Below are 17,789 nucleotides of genomic sequence, written 5' to 3'. Positions count from 1 at the left end.
TCCTCGTTTATAATCACACAGACTCACATGCCACACTGTCATAATAGTTTACTATCCTAGCAGTAGTCCCAGGCTCCGTATGGTGACTAAACGACAAAAAGAAAAAGTTAAGAAAACTCTCGTCCTGGTCTCACGCAGTAAACACCATGACGCAAGTTCCACTACTCTTTTCCCAGTTGCTCCCTGTAGTCTAGGTGTCCAACAACGATGTCGACAAGCCGTCTAGTGGGAACTCCACTGGGCTGAAAAGTCCAAAATGCTCTGAGGGTGATGATAAGATATCTAGGACGGCGGCTCGAAGCCCGTTTTTACACTAAAAATCCAAGTACTATCAGCCCGTTGCTGGCGGCGTGCCCTCGACGCCCATTAACTCAATACTGGCGGTGGCGTTAGTGCCGCCTTGTCCTCACACCTAGTCGGGAGGTACGAGCTGATTCGAACCTTTCTCCCCTTAACGATGCCTACTTCAGCCGAATGTGAAGCTGGTGCCAGGATCCCCTACGCTGTCGTTGTGTTTGAGGAGCGCATTAACACTGAGCGCGGTTGAATACGGCCTGATTGGCAGCACGGCCGGGTAGCGGCCGTCGGGTCCGCTTAGCCGAAGACATCACACGCTCTCTATCTTAGGCGTTCTCCATCATACAATCAGTACATGTTTTTCATTCCTGTTTACCTTCGTCATGCTCGTCTCTCTCACTTTAGCTCTTGTCTCACTCCGCCATTTACTGGCTGTAATAGAGGCACGACCCCATGTAGAGCGGGTCATCTTTTCAGCAAACAAGAGACAGCGCACTGGTGCCTATGCCCTTGCTCGTCGCACATGGATACGATCGACCGTACCAGCTTGAGGACGTATTGCGAGGCCTATTTCCTCATCGTATAGAACTGATTTGCGTGCTCGACAGAGCGTTACCAAAAGGGAAAACGACGGAAAGTTAGAGCATATGACGCGGCAACTGCCGTCCTCCAACGCAGCTCAAAACGAACGAACAAAACGCAAACGTTGTCAGGCAAAGGCGATGTCTTTGGATGTTTGGCTGATTGTGATAGCCTAGTAATTAATCAAACATCGCACAAGCCGGCGATAGCTGCCCGGTTCAAAGCAATAGATGTGGGGGGGGGGGGGGGGTAAAAACAATGTTGCAAGCGATACACGCGCCCGAGAGCAAATAAACACCTGGAGAGGGTAAAACATTGTTTGTTTGTTTCTGTTGTCCGTTATTTTTGCTGGTGATGTGCGTCCTCAACGAAATCATTTTACTAGTTTCGTTTTACTAGGGACTTGCGCAGTAGGCTCTAGCTTTCTCTTTTACTGAAGCTGGCTCGTTACATGCTATCCGTTATCGAAGATCGCAATCGTTTGCTATTGGCGATGACGGAGGTCTCTTTGCCGTCACTAGGTCGCCAAAAATACGGTTTTTTTTAGCTACATCACAGATCTGTGGTAAGGTGCCGTCTCTCCGTTGTGTGATTAGGCCGAACCAACGCCATCGATCTAGAGGGAAGCGACGCGAAAAGGAAAGGCAATAAATTTCTATTAACGCCCGCGTCTCATCATCGAAAACGATGCTAATTTGTATAAGATTGTCGGTGCAAATTGCTTCAGATAGTTCGGGCTTAAAATGCATCACACTCTGTGCTTTTCTCTCGTCGGGATATTTTCCAAACGCTGTACGGCCCACCTAACTAGGTGGCACCTTGTTTTCGTATATTAAAATGTATAGAAGTGGATTGTCCGGATAACGTACGGAAAGCCGTTGTTTTAGGCTAAGCAGTGATGCCTGTGCATATCGACGTCTGTGTGTAAAGTAACGAATAACCTACAAATTGTTTATATCGTTATCAGCGATAGACGACATTTCTATTCAACTAATGTCGCGTAAAGAACTTGATTCGATTGGATACGTAACTCATTGTAAAGTTCAGAAGTTTCTTCTCATTTTTTTCGCAGCGAGTTCATACGTCACGAAGCAACGCTAGCTCTAACAAGCGTTATTTGGCTGTGTACGAATTAAATGATGTCGCAAATGCAAATACGTGACATGCGTGATGCCGTGCTTCGTATTGGAGTTATGAAGTTATCGTGAACGATCACAGGGACGATATTCATGTGCTCAGCAAAAATGAAACAATAGAAGGCCGGTCGGTGTCTTTGTTGTTTCTATTGTTAGTATAACGCCGCTATCTACGTCAACAATCCTCTATGGCGAAGAACTGAACATTGCCATGACAAAATCCTATTATGCCTATCCATATGCTGAGTGGCAGTATTGATGTAGAGTGAATTCTCACATAGATTTCTGATGATAAGAACCATAATACCACTTCGTTTCTCATTAACCGAACATGCCAATTCGGTGGGTTACAAACGGAAGCTGGTCGTAACCTGCAAACCTGTCCAATTCGCTTTCAAGTCAAATCCACTATGCTGGCACCGTTTGGACGACATTTTGCCGACTTGTTCCGTACGTCCTTTTAGCCTTACCTTTTCTAATACAACTCCATACCAACATATGATAGGTCACGTCGATTCAGGATGGAATTTTATAGTTCGGACGTTACCTGGCTCCAGACATCCATGTTTCGTACCGCTTTCCTCACTTAAACTGATCGCAGAACCAAGCAAGCGATATGTCAGGACCAACGAATAGCTAAGCATACATCTCCCTCACGTGTCAGTCGTTTTCGACGAACTCTTGATATCGACCTGTGCGGATCCAGTTCTGTCGTTGTTATTGTTGTTGACGCTGGGGACGACGGACTCAGGCAGGCAAACAAGATCTTGGACCTTTTACAGTAGGTGGAACGCTGTCGCCCACACGTTTCTGCCGTAAACTTTCTCACTGATATTGTGCCCGCTGTGCCTCCGGTATCTGCCGCCCATTTCCTGATACCCGGACCTATTCGATGCAGCATCGGGGTGCTCAGGGATTCGGAGGATACGCGGAGGATAAGAACGAAACGAATATCTATCGGTGGAGAGAGCCTCTCATTTGTCTGTTCTAGTCAAAATTGAAATTAAGATCGAACGACGCGACACGTCTAGCATGCGGCTCCTTGGACATAAGATTTCGAAATTTCGTATTAAGTCTTAAAAGCCATAATATCGAACAGTATTAAATATCAAAAAAAAATTAAGAGCTATCCCGTCCGTGTCGTCTAGTGAGCATCGAGCTCGTCTTTAGGCCACTCAAACGATTTCGATGGTGTTCAGTTATCGTGTGCTGATTACACCGACACGCCTCGCAGTACTTAATCTGTTCGCTATAAACAACGACCACAACGACCCTTTCTAGAAAATCGAAGTTGAACCAGATTTAGACATCTAGCTAGTCGATGAACTTATTCGATGCTACCGCTATATTATGAGTTATCTGGTGTGTATATAACTACCCCGGGGGTTTCTTGCCAGTATAGGAAATTACAAAGGACATTTCGAGATTTGCAAGGCTTATTTTGATTCATTCGGGCGCATTTATGTTTCCGTTAATCTTTTAAAGTTTGTTCAGGCAGAGGACTACCTTAAGGTATGTTTCGGAGGTATGAAGAGCTTCGATATTTGTATGGCTGTACAATTTTGATTGCGTTTCTTCTTGAGGCATTAAATAGCCAGTATTAGCGTATATACGTGAGCTGTGAGAATCCCTGTTGCGTAGAAGAAAAGTGTAGTTTATTTAATCCGTCAGAGTTCCAGGTTATCAGCCAGTGATAATTAATCAAAGCAATGTTTCCTATAAGCAAGTTTTCGATTGAGGAACGTATCTAGATCTTGTACTGAATCCACAATTTACAGAACTCAAACAAGGTATTTTTAGGCATTTGCCGCTCGTAGTCATTGTTCTATATGAGGTAATTTCATCCCACTCCGGTTTGTGGCTCAACATATTCGTAATATTACTTCCTAGTGGTGGCTATGTACATGAGATCTCTCGTCCTTTGTTTTCGTACCATGTAGCATTGAAAAATCGACCTGTTTAGGCACTCACTTCTGTATACCTTATTGTGACATGTCGCAGATCCACTAACGGCGAGGTTTTTTCTGTCCACATCAGCCTAGACGCGGAGGTTCAAACTATGACAATTTCTGTAAGGCTATCTTTTAATTGGAGCTTGTCAAGAAGGATCCAGCAACGGAGGTTCTCTCATCGCAGTTGAAACTGCAAATGATCCGGGCTCACCCGCCAAACCTATATAAATGAATTTCAACGTTTGGTGGGGGTCGTAACAACGGCACGCATATAAGAAGGCGTAAAACTAGCTGATCGTGCGGTTTCAATCCCGCTACATACAAATATAGCAAGGTGCATGATGGGGGGTCCTTACGTGTCACATAGGAAATGGCGCAAGCACGCTATGCAATATGCGAAATGTGCAATTCCTCGGTTATGGTAACTGTTATCAAATATTTTATAGCCTTAAATTTTATTGTTTTATTGACATACAACAAATAAAGGAATATGCGACTGTGATTGAATGTTATCGATTATTATAATTTTTCTACATTGCTTATATTATATAGTCAAAAGACAGTCTCTGTGTTAACGTATTTCGTTTTTCCTAATCAAACTTTAAGCCAGTCGCCAGCCACGAGGCTGCAGTTGATTACCAAACTGAGTTTTCCGACAGGTACATACGGTGTAGAAGGGAAGACGATTTTGTCTAGAGTGGAAATCTGCCGTATGCCCTTTATTTTCGATTTCTGCTCTATCCTATTGTGCTTTAAAGTACAGAACGGTACACCGAGCCAAACCACATCGTATATCTATAACCAGCGTTACAGTTTCGTTATTTGTCCATCTAAATTACTCTCCCTCGGTTGGTCGTTTTAATAGGGACGGTGTTGTAACGATTACGTGATCGAATGGAAACGTTCGCCTATCTACAGCTATAAGCTACAGCTAAATATACCTCACCGTCTGTTGAGTACTTTGTGTGGAGTACAAAAGCTTTTATGGATCGAGTCCATGGTTATTTTCCTTTAATCCGTTCCTGTCGTCATTACTCTATTTCATTTCAGAACGAAGCGTGTCCTACTTGTCATGAGAACTCGAAATTCCTGTCGTAACGGCAAATTAACCTCACCTACTGTACACGAAGCCTGCTATTCATATATATATATATATATAGTTCACCTTTTATACTCCAATCGTGTGAGCAATTTTTTACGTACACACACACACACACACACACACACATATATGATTCCACACCCTAGTCGCTGTTACGGGCTGAGTAAACAACTTATATGGAAACAACAATGATAGTAAAAACTAAACGCAAATATTCGTGTAGGTGCAATAAAGATTAGTGTAAAAGGGACTTTGTCAAATAGGTCCATGGAAAGCCTATATTAGTTGTATAGCGAAACGTGATTCTATGGAAAAATCTTACTTAGCGGATGTTGCCTCGGGAGACACATTTTTGTATCTGCTGCTTGGACCGAGAAGCTGGGAACGTGTAAAAGAGAATTTGATCTTGCCTGTAATTGAAATTTCAGGTAAATTTATTAAAACTAAGTCCAGTTAAAACTAGCAATGATGGAAAATGTCATTTTATCAAATTGATCTGTTAACTCTGAAATGGAATTATCTATATTTATCATCACCGAAAACCTCGAAGCGTCTGCCTGAACCTAAAGCCGCCTCTTTTTTTGGTATCACCTAAACGTCAACGATATCAGCAAGATGTTAGAACAGAAGTTGTTATTAGGGGTAGAAATGTAGCATTTTTCGGCGGAACAATTAAAGGATTCGCGAGACAGCCGACTTTTTTTTACTTGCTTATCTGGTCAAAGTCTTTCAAATAGATATCGCTAAGCGCATCACACGCACGAAAGGCAAAGTATGTTTTTAAATACAGTATTTTCGAAGTTATTTTGGTAATCGGGTTTGCGGAATAGATCTTCCAACATAGGAGCACAAAGCCTAGAGATACTTCGGTTAAGTTCCACGACTTAGCAAGTTCTAATTTACTTTAAAGGTAAATGAAGTGTTTCGTTCACAGTTTGATTTTTCTCAGTTAAATGCCTTTACTTTTTTTTCTTCGATATCAAACGCATCTTGTACTTGAAGGTTAACCTAATTTAACTAAGGAATTGATCACTACTCAAGCACTATCAGGATTACGTACTAGAACTGTTACGCTATTCCTTTCTCTGACCAAAGTTTATTTACAAATATCATTTAGCCCATTGACGTTTGAATTTTTCCCAGCTGAAAGAATAGGATTAAAAAATAACATAGCATCTTCTTGATAATCCTATTTTATCAAGAGGAAGATCAAATTTTCTATGTAGTTCGGGTGTTTTGCTCTTTGTTTTCATTAGGAAGACCCACCAGTCTCTCCAATACTGTCGACACTCGAAAACCTTCAAGTGGTTTGTGTGAGTGTATACGATCTTTGCCCTTATAGCGTTTCGGGTAGTAAATATCCCAAGGCGTCTTGACCTCCTTTTAGCGTTCTCCTTGCCACACGTGGGCAACGGAACAAAGTTGCTTTAACAGACAATGTCGAAAAAAGCGACCCTTTTGGAGAAATAAAACGGCCAACGACGGCAAAAGGAAGGACATGCCGTCAGTGTTGTAAAGCTCTAAGCCCGAAGCTCTTGCTGGGCCTCGAACCCCATTGGTTTCGGTGTCTGAACAGGTGGCCGTCAGACCGCCGCGGAACTTGCCTTCTTTTTATAAAAAGAAAGCAATATCTTCTCGTTTTCGTGTACCGTACCTTTTTTTGCGTTGGGGCTCGTTTGAAAATCAGCGACTAATCAAGGCGCAGCTAATGCATACTTCAGGAGCGCGTGAGGTGGTAAGATTTTCATTCCGTAAAACTTGCCTTGTGAAACAGGTCGCCATCAAACGGACCTAAGATGGCCGACTCAATTATATTCATATCCTTATTCAATTAAAAAAAAGTAATAGACTTAAGAGATATTTAAGAACAAATTTCTTCGGGTACTTCTTTGCATTCTACTGGGCTGCTTGCTGCATCATTAGACGTGTATTATGAACGCTGGTGTTTCTCAAGACAGCTCTTCACACATCTTCATTCAGCGCATAAAATATTTGGATTATATACTAAAGCAATAGATATGACCATTCTAGGATGAACATCATTACAGGTAAGCAAACAGCTCGCGCTATCGGCCATATGGGTCGGCGCGTTTACGATTCGTATGTTCGTAACCTCAGACAAACCACAAAATAAACATCTTTATTAGCAATTGTGTATGTATTACTGCACTGTTTTTTCAGCTATACATAGATGCCCGCGTTCTGTCATCCGCAGCTCACACAAGCATCGAACATGAGCCAGTTTGAGTTAGAAAAGGTTGATTATATTCCTAGTCAAATCCGCTACACTCGTTTCGCTAAGCAAACTCATTACGTTTATTAGCACGAGCTGACCTTGCGATGTCCTCACAGACCAACCTGAACCAAGCCTTTTCACCTGAAAGGAAATCTGACTTGGAACTACAGACTTTAGATTTGATAGCGCCATTTCGCAGTTAGTGTTGCTTAGAATAGTCTACTGGTAGAACCAGCCACCCGGTCGGACCGGAGTCTTTACTTCGTGCAGTTGACATTGTGCGACAAATTACCACAATCGAACGCAGACCAATCAGGGGGCACGAGGCGAAGAGGCGGAACTATTACACAAACGGCGAAATAGATTCCTATTGATGCCTCCACCTAAACCGTCGCCTTTCTGCTTAAAACAATACCATATGTTTTGTACGTATAAGATATGATAAATGATGAGCCATGTTAGGAGACTATGGAATGTTATATGTCCAACATTTTTATTGCTAAGGCTCGACTACGTGCCGTTCTGAATATCACATACACTAACAATATCGTATACAACGGTGCTCCACAGGTAAACGGTAAAATTTTGGTAACTTGAGATGACGAAATCTAAATGCGGACAAGGTTGAAGCTACATTATCTTTCTGCTATCGAATGCCCTTCGCTTGTATAAACAGTTTGATGCCGTAGTCAATAGTGGAATAATCGACCAAATGTATAGGCACGCGTGAATCTCTGTATACTAATTCTATGAGAACTGGCCTAAGCATCATCTTGGGCCGAATAGCAGACGCGTTAGCCTACAGGCAAAAGCGTATGCCTAATTAGAAAAATCAAAGTAAACTCGTTTAGAGAAATTCAGAGTGATTCAATCAATGAACCAACACAATGATGCATACATAAGGTGGATCCTATTGGTGATTGATCACTCGTGCAAATACAACACTATTGATTGACGCAATTTATCGTTATATATATATATATATAATATCTGATCAAGCATTGTTCCGAACGCCTAGTTAGCGATATCGCTACTAACAATAATAAGAGTTATAATAGTAATGACTGTCATTGACATGATAAAACACCACGTGAATCGAGCTTATCTAGTATCAGCTTGGTATCTGATGGGGCGAGCACGTTATATTCCTTTGGGGAAGTAGTTTCCCCTAGAAATTTGACAATTTAATTAGATTAGTTCATGGACCATGCCTTGGGCAACTTTATTGCCCCCCAAATCCGCGGGTGCAGTCTGGCGGAATGATCGACGACATCTCGCGTCGCTAGCGACACGACAAGATCACCGCAATGACAGTATCCCTTAAGAGCAAGCAATATCCAGTAGGGCACCCCAGTCGCGCACTCTCTTACGAATAAATTCGTACCTCACTCAATGCTTTGAGTATGCAGCAAGACTGACGTATTTTGAAGTGTCAAAACTAGTTTTAGTCTAATGATAGGGGGCAAAAAACATTTACTTCAGTTTTTTGATTGCTTCATATGAATTAAATTTTAACATTTCGACTAATTTACCGAATCAAGTAAACAAACAAACCTGAATGAATTTATAACAAGATGCTAATTATCTCTTATGAAGTTCAAGATGCTGCATCAAGAACGAACGCCTAAAGCTTATCCGTTGATCGAATGTGATTCTTTTGATAAGGGCATGCCTATGGACGTACACGAAATAGTGGGACTATTGTTTGCCTGACAATGTCTGGTAAATACCGTATGCTGTTTTACTGTAAACTTCCCTATCCTAAAATCCTATTCGCCTTGCGTCCCAACGAAGATAACCTGAAATCCCCGGCAATCTGATCAGCGCATTCGATCCAGCCAGACGATCATTTCCGCTCCGAGGTTAGTAAGATTTCCTGGCTGCGAATAGAGAACGCTTAGCCTATTCGCTAAACAGTAACCAGAAAGGTGGCCTTACCTATTCCGCATCTCAAACACAAATGTTACTCTCACCTTTTCTAAGTATTCTGCCTCCACCGATTTCCGCTAACGCCGTTACAGAACAAAGCAATAGCATGAGCCAAAGCGAACAGGTTGTTGTTGAAGTCTGAACACTTGGACTGGTTTGCGACCTCGGCGTTCGCTTCGTCATTAGGAGCCGCATTGTGGAACCACTTCAGCTTCTGCTTTGCCCTTCGTCTATATACTTCACGGCGTCGTGGCCAGTTCGTGCGGGCACTCACTTGGGCGCCAATCGCTGTCTAAGTACGTTACTTATGATCCGCTGAAGCAGACGTGCTTTCTTCAGGCTGGTGCTGCAGGAAGCGTTGCAATTGCCGCCGTTACGGGCTGCAAGAAATAACACGATCATACGCACGGCCCCGCAAATTCCTTGTCTCGTACGTGTTGCTCAATTGGGTCTATTTTCCTGTACAACACAGCGCTCATGCACTTTAATCGACGAACGACGAAAACAAGGTTAGATTAGCCAGTGTTTAGATCAGCCGGTAACTTTATCACGGCGATGCTCTGCCATTGTAGCAAGGACGGGGTCAAAATTCATCGTTAGACAAAGATTAATTGTGGCTGTACAGCTGTCAGCGCTTGCTGAGGACGTCGACTTAGCACAAACTCTGGAGGATGGAGATTCGGAGATACTGCGAAGTTCAAAACGAAGTCAACAACATAAACGAAGAAGCGTCAATCACCGCGTCGAATTATCATGCGACGGCCGAACGAATAAGCACTAAATTCACTAAGAGTACTTTTCGGTCACCCGACCAGAAGGAATGGCGCACAAAACACAGGTCGAAAAGAGAGTATCCTGGGAGATAAATGAATCCTAACGAATGCTTCAATCACAGAGAGACACAGCTTCGATTAGCAAATAGCAACCGGTGAGCCGGCGAAGTAATTTTTTGCTAACTTTTAACGTCGTCTCTACCTAATCTTCATAGAGGCGTTATAGATTCCGTGCACAGAGCGATTTTGTATTGTCAATTACGCATGATGTCATGAGCGACATGGCCAAGTAATCGCAGTGATAATATTGAATCGTGGCAGGAACGTCAAACGCTTGTCCTATTTGAGCTAAACCTGCCTCGTCTACAGTTGCAGTTGCGTATGATGTTAGTGGCAGGCTAAACTCCAGCTGACGGAGGTCGGTTCGTAGTTGCACACTAGACGACGGCGGATGGTACCCGACTGAGAAGTTAATCCACTGCACATTTTACCAAGTTACGTCGTAACAATAATTGAATGGACAGAAGGAAGATGCACTATGAATCTAATAAGCTATACTACAACCGATTTCGATTGATGATTGCAATGGTTAGCGCACAACGTAAGGTTGCACCACGACATTGTCAATGACGTTACTACACTGTTCATCCCTGTGGCAATTCACGCGGACGTTCCCACCAGCAGCAACAACGACCAACGAATAGGCCAGCACAGAATCAGCGCCGACTCCGAATGCCAGCCCTATTGTTCTTGTTGTTGTCGTTACGGGTGTGTTACCAATATTAGGCACGCGAATATATCACAAGTATAAATGGGCCCTGTAGCTGTTTATGACTTTCATGTCTGCCCAGATCAAACATACATATACACACTTGGATACTGTACACAATGCAATGAATTATCCTCTTTGTAGTGGCAAATTCTGTATCAATCACGTTGGGAAGAGAAAAACGATATTTGTTTCATGCTTCCAACGTATCGTATGCAGGCCTGTCAGTATGCCAATCTTCGAAACGTTGCCGCTGTTCGTAGCGCGAAGTCGCTTTGGTCAGTAAGTCAAATAGCTAGAGAATGACACTTCGTCTGCTGTGATTATCGATGAGAACAATAATGCTTTCTCTCGTTTTACTCGCGCGCTTCCAGCGGGCGTACATCTCTCCTGATCGGTGATCGGAGCTCAACTAACAGAAGGGCTATCTGGTGCTCCTGGGCGGCTCGGCATCCCCCAGCCACACAGCGGCGCCGACAGTGGCTGCCTTCACCCTCCGGGTCTACCCTCCTTCAGCGGCCAAGGCGAGACTTAGCCCGCGCAAGAGGTCCACCCTTGCCCAAAATGATACATCCCTCTCCACTACCTCTGCCATAGACCCATGGCAAACAACGAGGCAGCGGGAAACGCGACAGTTACTCAGCAGGCACCGTCCGTTGAAGAGTAGATCGTGGACAGCAAGTCGCCAAGCAACCGAAAGCGGCAAAGCATGCACGTGCGTAAAAGGGAGCGAAACCCCCAACATACACACCGCGCCTCCGAACCGGATGCTCCATCGGCTGCAAGCTCGGGTTCGCACGACACTCTGGTAATTGACGGGCCGCAGAGAAACATACTGTGTCAACTGTTAAATGTAACGTAATCCAGTTAAAGGGAAGGGCCTCAAGTGACGGTACCGATTTAGCTGTTGTATTGGCGAGAATATATATATATATACATATTTCGTGTCGTACTTTAGCGATATGCGTACGAAAAACGTTTTATGATTACCATTGCCAGTAGCTGTAATGAGTACGGTCATAAACGAGGTAGCATGCACTAAATCTGCGCAATTTGTTTCTATACAAGAGTATAGAGAAGTAGGACTCTGCCTTTGGACAATTCCGGTATTTAACTGCTAAACTCGTATAGAATTTCCCAAACATAAAATAGGACTAACGCAGGAAAAGCGTGTAATGAATTGTATTATTAAAGTACTGGCCTTGTATGTTTCTAAGCCAGTATCACGAATTCATATCTTCTATATAAATAAAGCATGCAAGCAATGAGTCTCAGGCAGACGTCAATGAGAGAGCCTGATAATATCAAATAATGACTGTAAACAGTGGAAAACAGCTAGATCGAGTTATGTGCCATTTTTAGATTATAAAATCTCATTCTATAAGGGATTTTCTTTTGATTCATTCTTTTTCTTTTGGCGCATTCTAGGATAACCGCTCTTGGGACAGTCTTTAAACTTAGGATACGTCAGTCTGCTTGAGATTTCCAAGAGTCGAAATTACGAGTTTGTTCTCAACCATAAAGGAACAGTGCAGAAGGAGAAAAATTATGGGAAAACTACTTTTCACTAAGTAAGAACTGTCAAAAAGCACGAAGGACCGGTGAATCGCTTGTTTACCCTGTTACAGACCTTTACACCGGCGCGGATCCTCGATATAGCCCCACCAGAGACGAATCAGAGACCAATGAAAATAAGAAATACTACTTCATATTTACTTATTTATACGCAGAAAAACACTCAGTGATATCATGCTGCTCTGTGCTCATAGAGACATAGGCAAAGAATAGATTTTACAATAAGAATGAGACCTGTGGTACCTTTGCTAAATGAAGCTTCTTTTTATTACGCAGCCCAGGAAGTTTACAGATCTTCCACCCATTACCACAAATAGAGCGCTAGATAGGCAACGGTTAGATAGATTGGAACGGAAAAGACGAACGACTCAAAAAATATGTGATCATCCACAGTGAAGCTTCTGATACAAGAATTGGCTTAGTGCCAGGGATATACACTAGGACACACATCTGATTGTTTACGTTCAGCTGGACATTCGGATTCTACGATTCTAGCGAAGTATAAAAAATAATGGTATCGAAAAACCTTGACCCGACAAAATACAATACAACATAAATAATACGGTTTGGCTTTAGCATCGCTCAGCTAAATTTTTATAGGGATTTGTATTGCTCTTCAAATATCTCATTTACCTATAAGCTCACGAATCAACCACTAAGAAAATCGAAACACCTGCCCCTATTTTCATTTGTTCCGCCTTAGCCCTTTCTGCAATAGTACTCTAAACATAACAACGAATCTCCTACTATTTTTATGTGACACCCGAATAAAAAATGAAGCTCCGACTTGTTTTGCAAATAAGTTTATCTGCGATCGAGTCGCTTTGTTCCGATAAATTTTTCACCAGTTGCGGTTAAGTGGGTTCGTGAGCTTTGGTTTCCAGATAGACTTCTAGAAGAGTCAATACCAGCGAACCGGCCTATTTACAAAGCTTACATTGAGGGACCCAAACATTTAGATAGAATTAGGCTCAGGGAAACTGGCAATGGTTATTATTGGCCTTGGCTGTGATGGACCTTTTCCAATAGATTTATAATAACTGGCTACATTAATGGTTTATCACAAGCGGCACGTTTGTGTGTGCTTGCGCAGAATCGGAATAGCACAAAGCGTACTCCTGTACAAAGACAGTATAGGTTCACTTCATTTAAAATTAAACGTTCAGATTGTGGGCGAATACGTTTGTGGGTCCGTTTAAACTGTTTGAAATGTCCATATTCGTCCATAACTCACCAACTGCCTCGGTGGAATACCAACTTTTATCAGACTCGATCACCTACCGATGATTTTTCGAACTAATGTACCCTTAATCGAAAACGCTATCTGTTCTCCAAATACGTTTGGCCTTGTTGTGCCTGCCTTATATGTATACGTATATAATTACCAAGAAATTGCGTGGCATAGAATAACAAGGAGCACAAAAACACGATATTGTGCCGTCTTATGTTTTGCCTAGTCGCTGCCTGGTTCATATTAAAAGATCACTTCGATATTCGAACTTATCATTTTGCTACCAACAATTTGGCGGTGTCACGGACAGTGAAGAAGCGTCGCACAATCTGTCGTCTTGCACAGACGCAAAAAAAATGACTTCGGGCTGGGCTTCGGGCAACTCCAAAAATGAACACGCAACGGAAGTAGCAAGGAGGTACAACACCATCCAGACGTGTTCCGCGAGGTTCGAGCTTCCATGTAGACCCACGGGCACAAGTATAGCAGCAACATACAAGCACACAACGCACTGTAGCCATACTCGTTAGAATGTGTGCATCGGGAGACATTGACAAAAACGCTAACTCGTTTCGCCGCTGAAAAGCGTAATTAACTACAGACAACTAAAAGAACATTTTCGATTTGCCGCCATTTAGAATTATCTAATAGAAAAACTTGTCGAGCATACACGCAACCAGCCATAAATCCACTAACAGCAGACCACTGCTGTCTACACTCAACAATAGCAACATTAGTTAGACGTTGAGACTCTTTATGACGTACGAATAGGTGGGACAATTCTTGAGGGTCGAGAGGTGAGAATCGTAAAATTCAGGTATTTCTGGGTTAATAGTTTTGCTTTGCCTGAATATCCGACCATGAATTTTGACTCGGAAGAAAGGGTCAGGTCGCTATGAATAAGACCGCAGAGTTTAGATCCTTCGAATTGATCTCGACGAACGTTAACGTCATTGGCGTTAGTGGCCTTTGAGCTGGTGGCAGTAATTTTTCATTTTGTTAAATGGTGAAATACTTATTTCTGCTGACGACTAGCAAGATGTACCTTTTTTGAACAACAATTCATATGCTGTGTCAGAATAGAATCGTGTAATTTCGCCGGTTTCTTCCAACATGTGCGTACGTAGACAAAGTCGTGCCTCCTCAGTCGCACAGTTACGTACACGTCGCGGATTGGTTTTATAATTAAAAGGCTGAACTAAATAACGCTTTTCGATCACTATGTAGAGGAACAGCGGCACTCTAGAAGTAACTGATGTAGCTTTTCGATCGAACAGTTGGACGACCTCGAAGGTCATCATTAACTCGAATTATTCCGTCGTTTATCGTTTTTGAGCTAAGTATCTAGAGTTCTCTCGTTAGATTGCTTCAGATCGGATTGTCACTCACTACTAATATTCTGATAGGGTACCAGACGGAAGTTGGTAATGGTATATAGAAACGTACCTTTCAGCTGTAGGTCGGAACTATATCACTTGTTTTCGAGGGACCTTAGTCATTCAGTCTCCTTTAAGATGCATCTAAACGACAGTACACAACGGTGGACAACTCCGTTACAGTTCCAGCCCTCTATGTCGTACTTGTCGATCGAAACGGGATTGTAAAATCATATATAGATATGATATTAAGATTGTTGCGGACTTGAGATTTAAGATAATTACATGCAATGGTAGAAAATCCGTATTTTTACATTAAACAAATATCTGTTGAATACAATGCTAGCAGGTAGCTAAAAAAAAACGCGATACATTACGAGCAAGCCGGTGTTAAGCCCTTCAAGGAAAACAATCGAAACTGAACTATGTTGCATGTTCTATTTAGGACCGTTGGGTTGTATATCGTGATAGAGCTTCAAGGAAGTTCATTATCTACGACGATGTCGACATTAGCCGCCTCTATGTGGAACCTAAATGCTTTCGGGCTTGTGGACGAAACTATAACGCAAACAGGCTTACTTTCCTACATCATGGGGTAATGTAGGATATTCCCATCGAGTGTGTATTCTGTGTTGCACAAAATGAATCCTGAGGTTAGCGTAGATCTGGTCCCCTACTTCGGAATACCACATATCAAGTTATCCTGTCGGGTACCCTTATGCAAACATTATTAACATATATGCGTCAAATAATTTGTAATTACATTTCAAGTTAACTAATCGCAATAGACTGGGGCTCTTGGGACATCGTTTAGCTGCGTTCGTGGCCGTCGCGGCTAGTACACGACGTGTTAATTACCCTATGTTTACGCCGCGTATTGCTCTTACTACAGAGAGCTGAGCCTCGGCATGGACAGAAATTTTGGCTAGGCCTGCTTTTGAACCATGGCTATCTCACGTGTCCTTAAAATTAACAGGCCGGCACGTTAGACCGTTAGCATCTAAGTGGAGAGGTGTCTATCATATCAGCCAGAAAGGATTTCGAATTGGGCAACAGTAATGTGTTATCCTTCTACATAGATCCGTCAAATAGTTGTGCCAACATCATCGGCGTTCATAGTCAGCCACTTCTTATTGACGCGGCGCTTCGAGCGTCGCCTATGATTCACAACTATCCTAGAAACACGATGACCGTTTCATTTCTATTAACATCGACAGTCCTTTTGAGGGTCGTGTCCTTTAGGCTGCGCATCGAACCACTTCTGGGGATAGACCAAACATTTCACTAACGGCATTCTCTAATAGAAGTTTGCAGTTGAGTTCTTTTCAAACATTTGGGTGAACATAATTAAACCAATTGAATTTTCATAGCCATATAATAATTTCTTGTACCTGCGGCCCGTTTGTTTGAGCAACTACAAACAGTGTATGAAACGTCGGCCGCGCTGATATACTGCTATTCGCTACATTTCTAAATACGTGTTTCTATGGGAAATAAAAATAGAGTCGCACTTCAATAAATTGCAACGGCTAAGCCTAGCAGACTATACATTACACGACAGAAGAAAACACCCGGCACTTCTTGTTGTGGCCAGAGTATGGCCTAAAATTCAGTTTTTGAATGTTCTCTTTTTTGTTCTTCACTGGCTTCGGCTGTTTGTGCTTGCAAGTCGTGCCTCACTGCCTTCGCCACTTCTTTGAAACCATTTGTAAAACAGGTGAACTGCGTCGATTTCAAATATATTATTTAAGGACACATCGGCATGGACGTAGCCTAGACTAGGCACCTGTATCGTGTACCAGCAACCAAAAACAAGCTGTCGTGCTATTTCGCAGCGTATTGTTAAACAAGCATGTTTGGGTATGACTAGAATGGTGGGTGCCAGCGCGGCACGAACCGATATAGATTGCGACTGTTAGTCAGCGTTGGAAGCCGCTAGCGGCACAAATAATACTACATGGAGCGTTAGACTAGCCTATTTTCGCACTTCAGAATGCACCTTAGCCGCCTCCTGATAGACAAGCCGGTCAACACAACGACTATGCAAAATCCACGTATGTTCTCTTCAGATAACTTGCAACTTTACGAACGACGTTCCTTCGATACTTTAGAGGCTATGCATGAAGTTCGCGTTGCACGTACGCACCAAACATCTATCCGCGTACAGACGCGGTTGGTGGCCAGAATCGGTTTCGGGCAGACGGGGGCGCTCAGCCGCACTTGAAATTTGCCAAAAATTTGTTCGAGCATGACGGACGCTTAATAATAAGAAGCGAAAATAAAACTTCTATTCTGGTGCATAACAACGGTTCGCACCACGGGACGCACCGGAAAGAAGTGAAACAGGAAGTGATAATGGGAGAAAGCGAATGGAGGTAAGACAGAAAAATGGCACAGGAAGGTCCTAAAAAGCGCTGCAAAGTCTCGGTAGTTAGCCGAAAACTATGCGTCAGAAGGCGACGGTTTGGGTTATAGCGGGTCGGAGAAAAGGAGCAGAAATATTAGGGACAACAAAGCCGGGAAACGTACCAGGCTAACTGGGAAAACAACTGGGATAAAGTTGGTCAGGTATCTAAGAAAAACAATTGACTAGCCACTGTCGCCGGGCTCTGTAGATTTTGCAGGCCATTTGTTCTTGGGTTAGAACGAGTAGCAGCAAAGCGGCAGCGGCAACGGCAACCCTCATTCTATTGAAATAACGAGAGTTTCGAACAAAACAATGAGACACTTCTGATATTCCGCTACGATGACTGCTATATGTTGGCCGCGTACGTAGTTTTCTGTTCATTGCTAATTGTTATAATTTAGCAAATACCTCTGGATTTCGCTGT

General features: G+C 42.9%; 1 protein-coding gene across 3 annotated transcripts in view; it reads right to left on the bottom strand.

Moving 5' to 3' along the window:
- LOC111264695 (lachesin) overlaps positions 1-17,789 on the bottom strand; it is a 132,540-nt gene that overhangs the window by 95,189 nt on the left and 19,562 nt on the right. For 2 of the 3 annotated variants that reach the window (XM_086970158.1, XM_086970159.1), the window contains one exon: positions 9,279-9,922. In XM_086970158.1, coding sequence (XP_086826284.1) covers positions 9,279-9,429 — 151 coding nt within the window. In that variant the 5' untranslated portion in view covers positions 9,430-9,922. Of the gene's footprint in view, positions 1-5,391; positions 5,480-9,278; positions 9,923-17,789 lie in introns of all 3 variants that reach the window. The other variant, XM_086970157.1, reaches the window with a different exon arrangement.

The sequence above is a fragment of the Varroa jacobsoni genome, unplaced genomic scaffold (genome assembly GCF_002532875.2).
Source record: "Varroa jacobsoni isolate VJ856 unplaced genomic scaffold, vjacob_1.0 scaffold_886, whole genome shotgun sequence".
NCBI lineage: Eukaryota > Metazoa > Arthropoda > Arachnida > Mesostigmata > Varroidae > Varroa > Varroa jacobsoni.
This window is presented reverse-complemented; position numbering and strand designations above follow the sequence as displayed.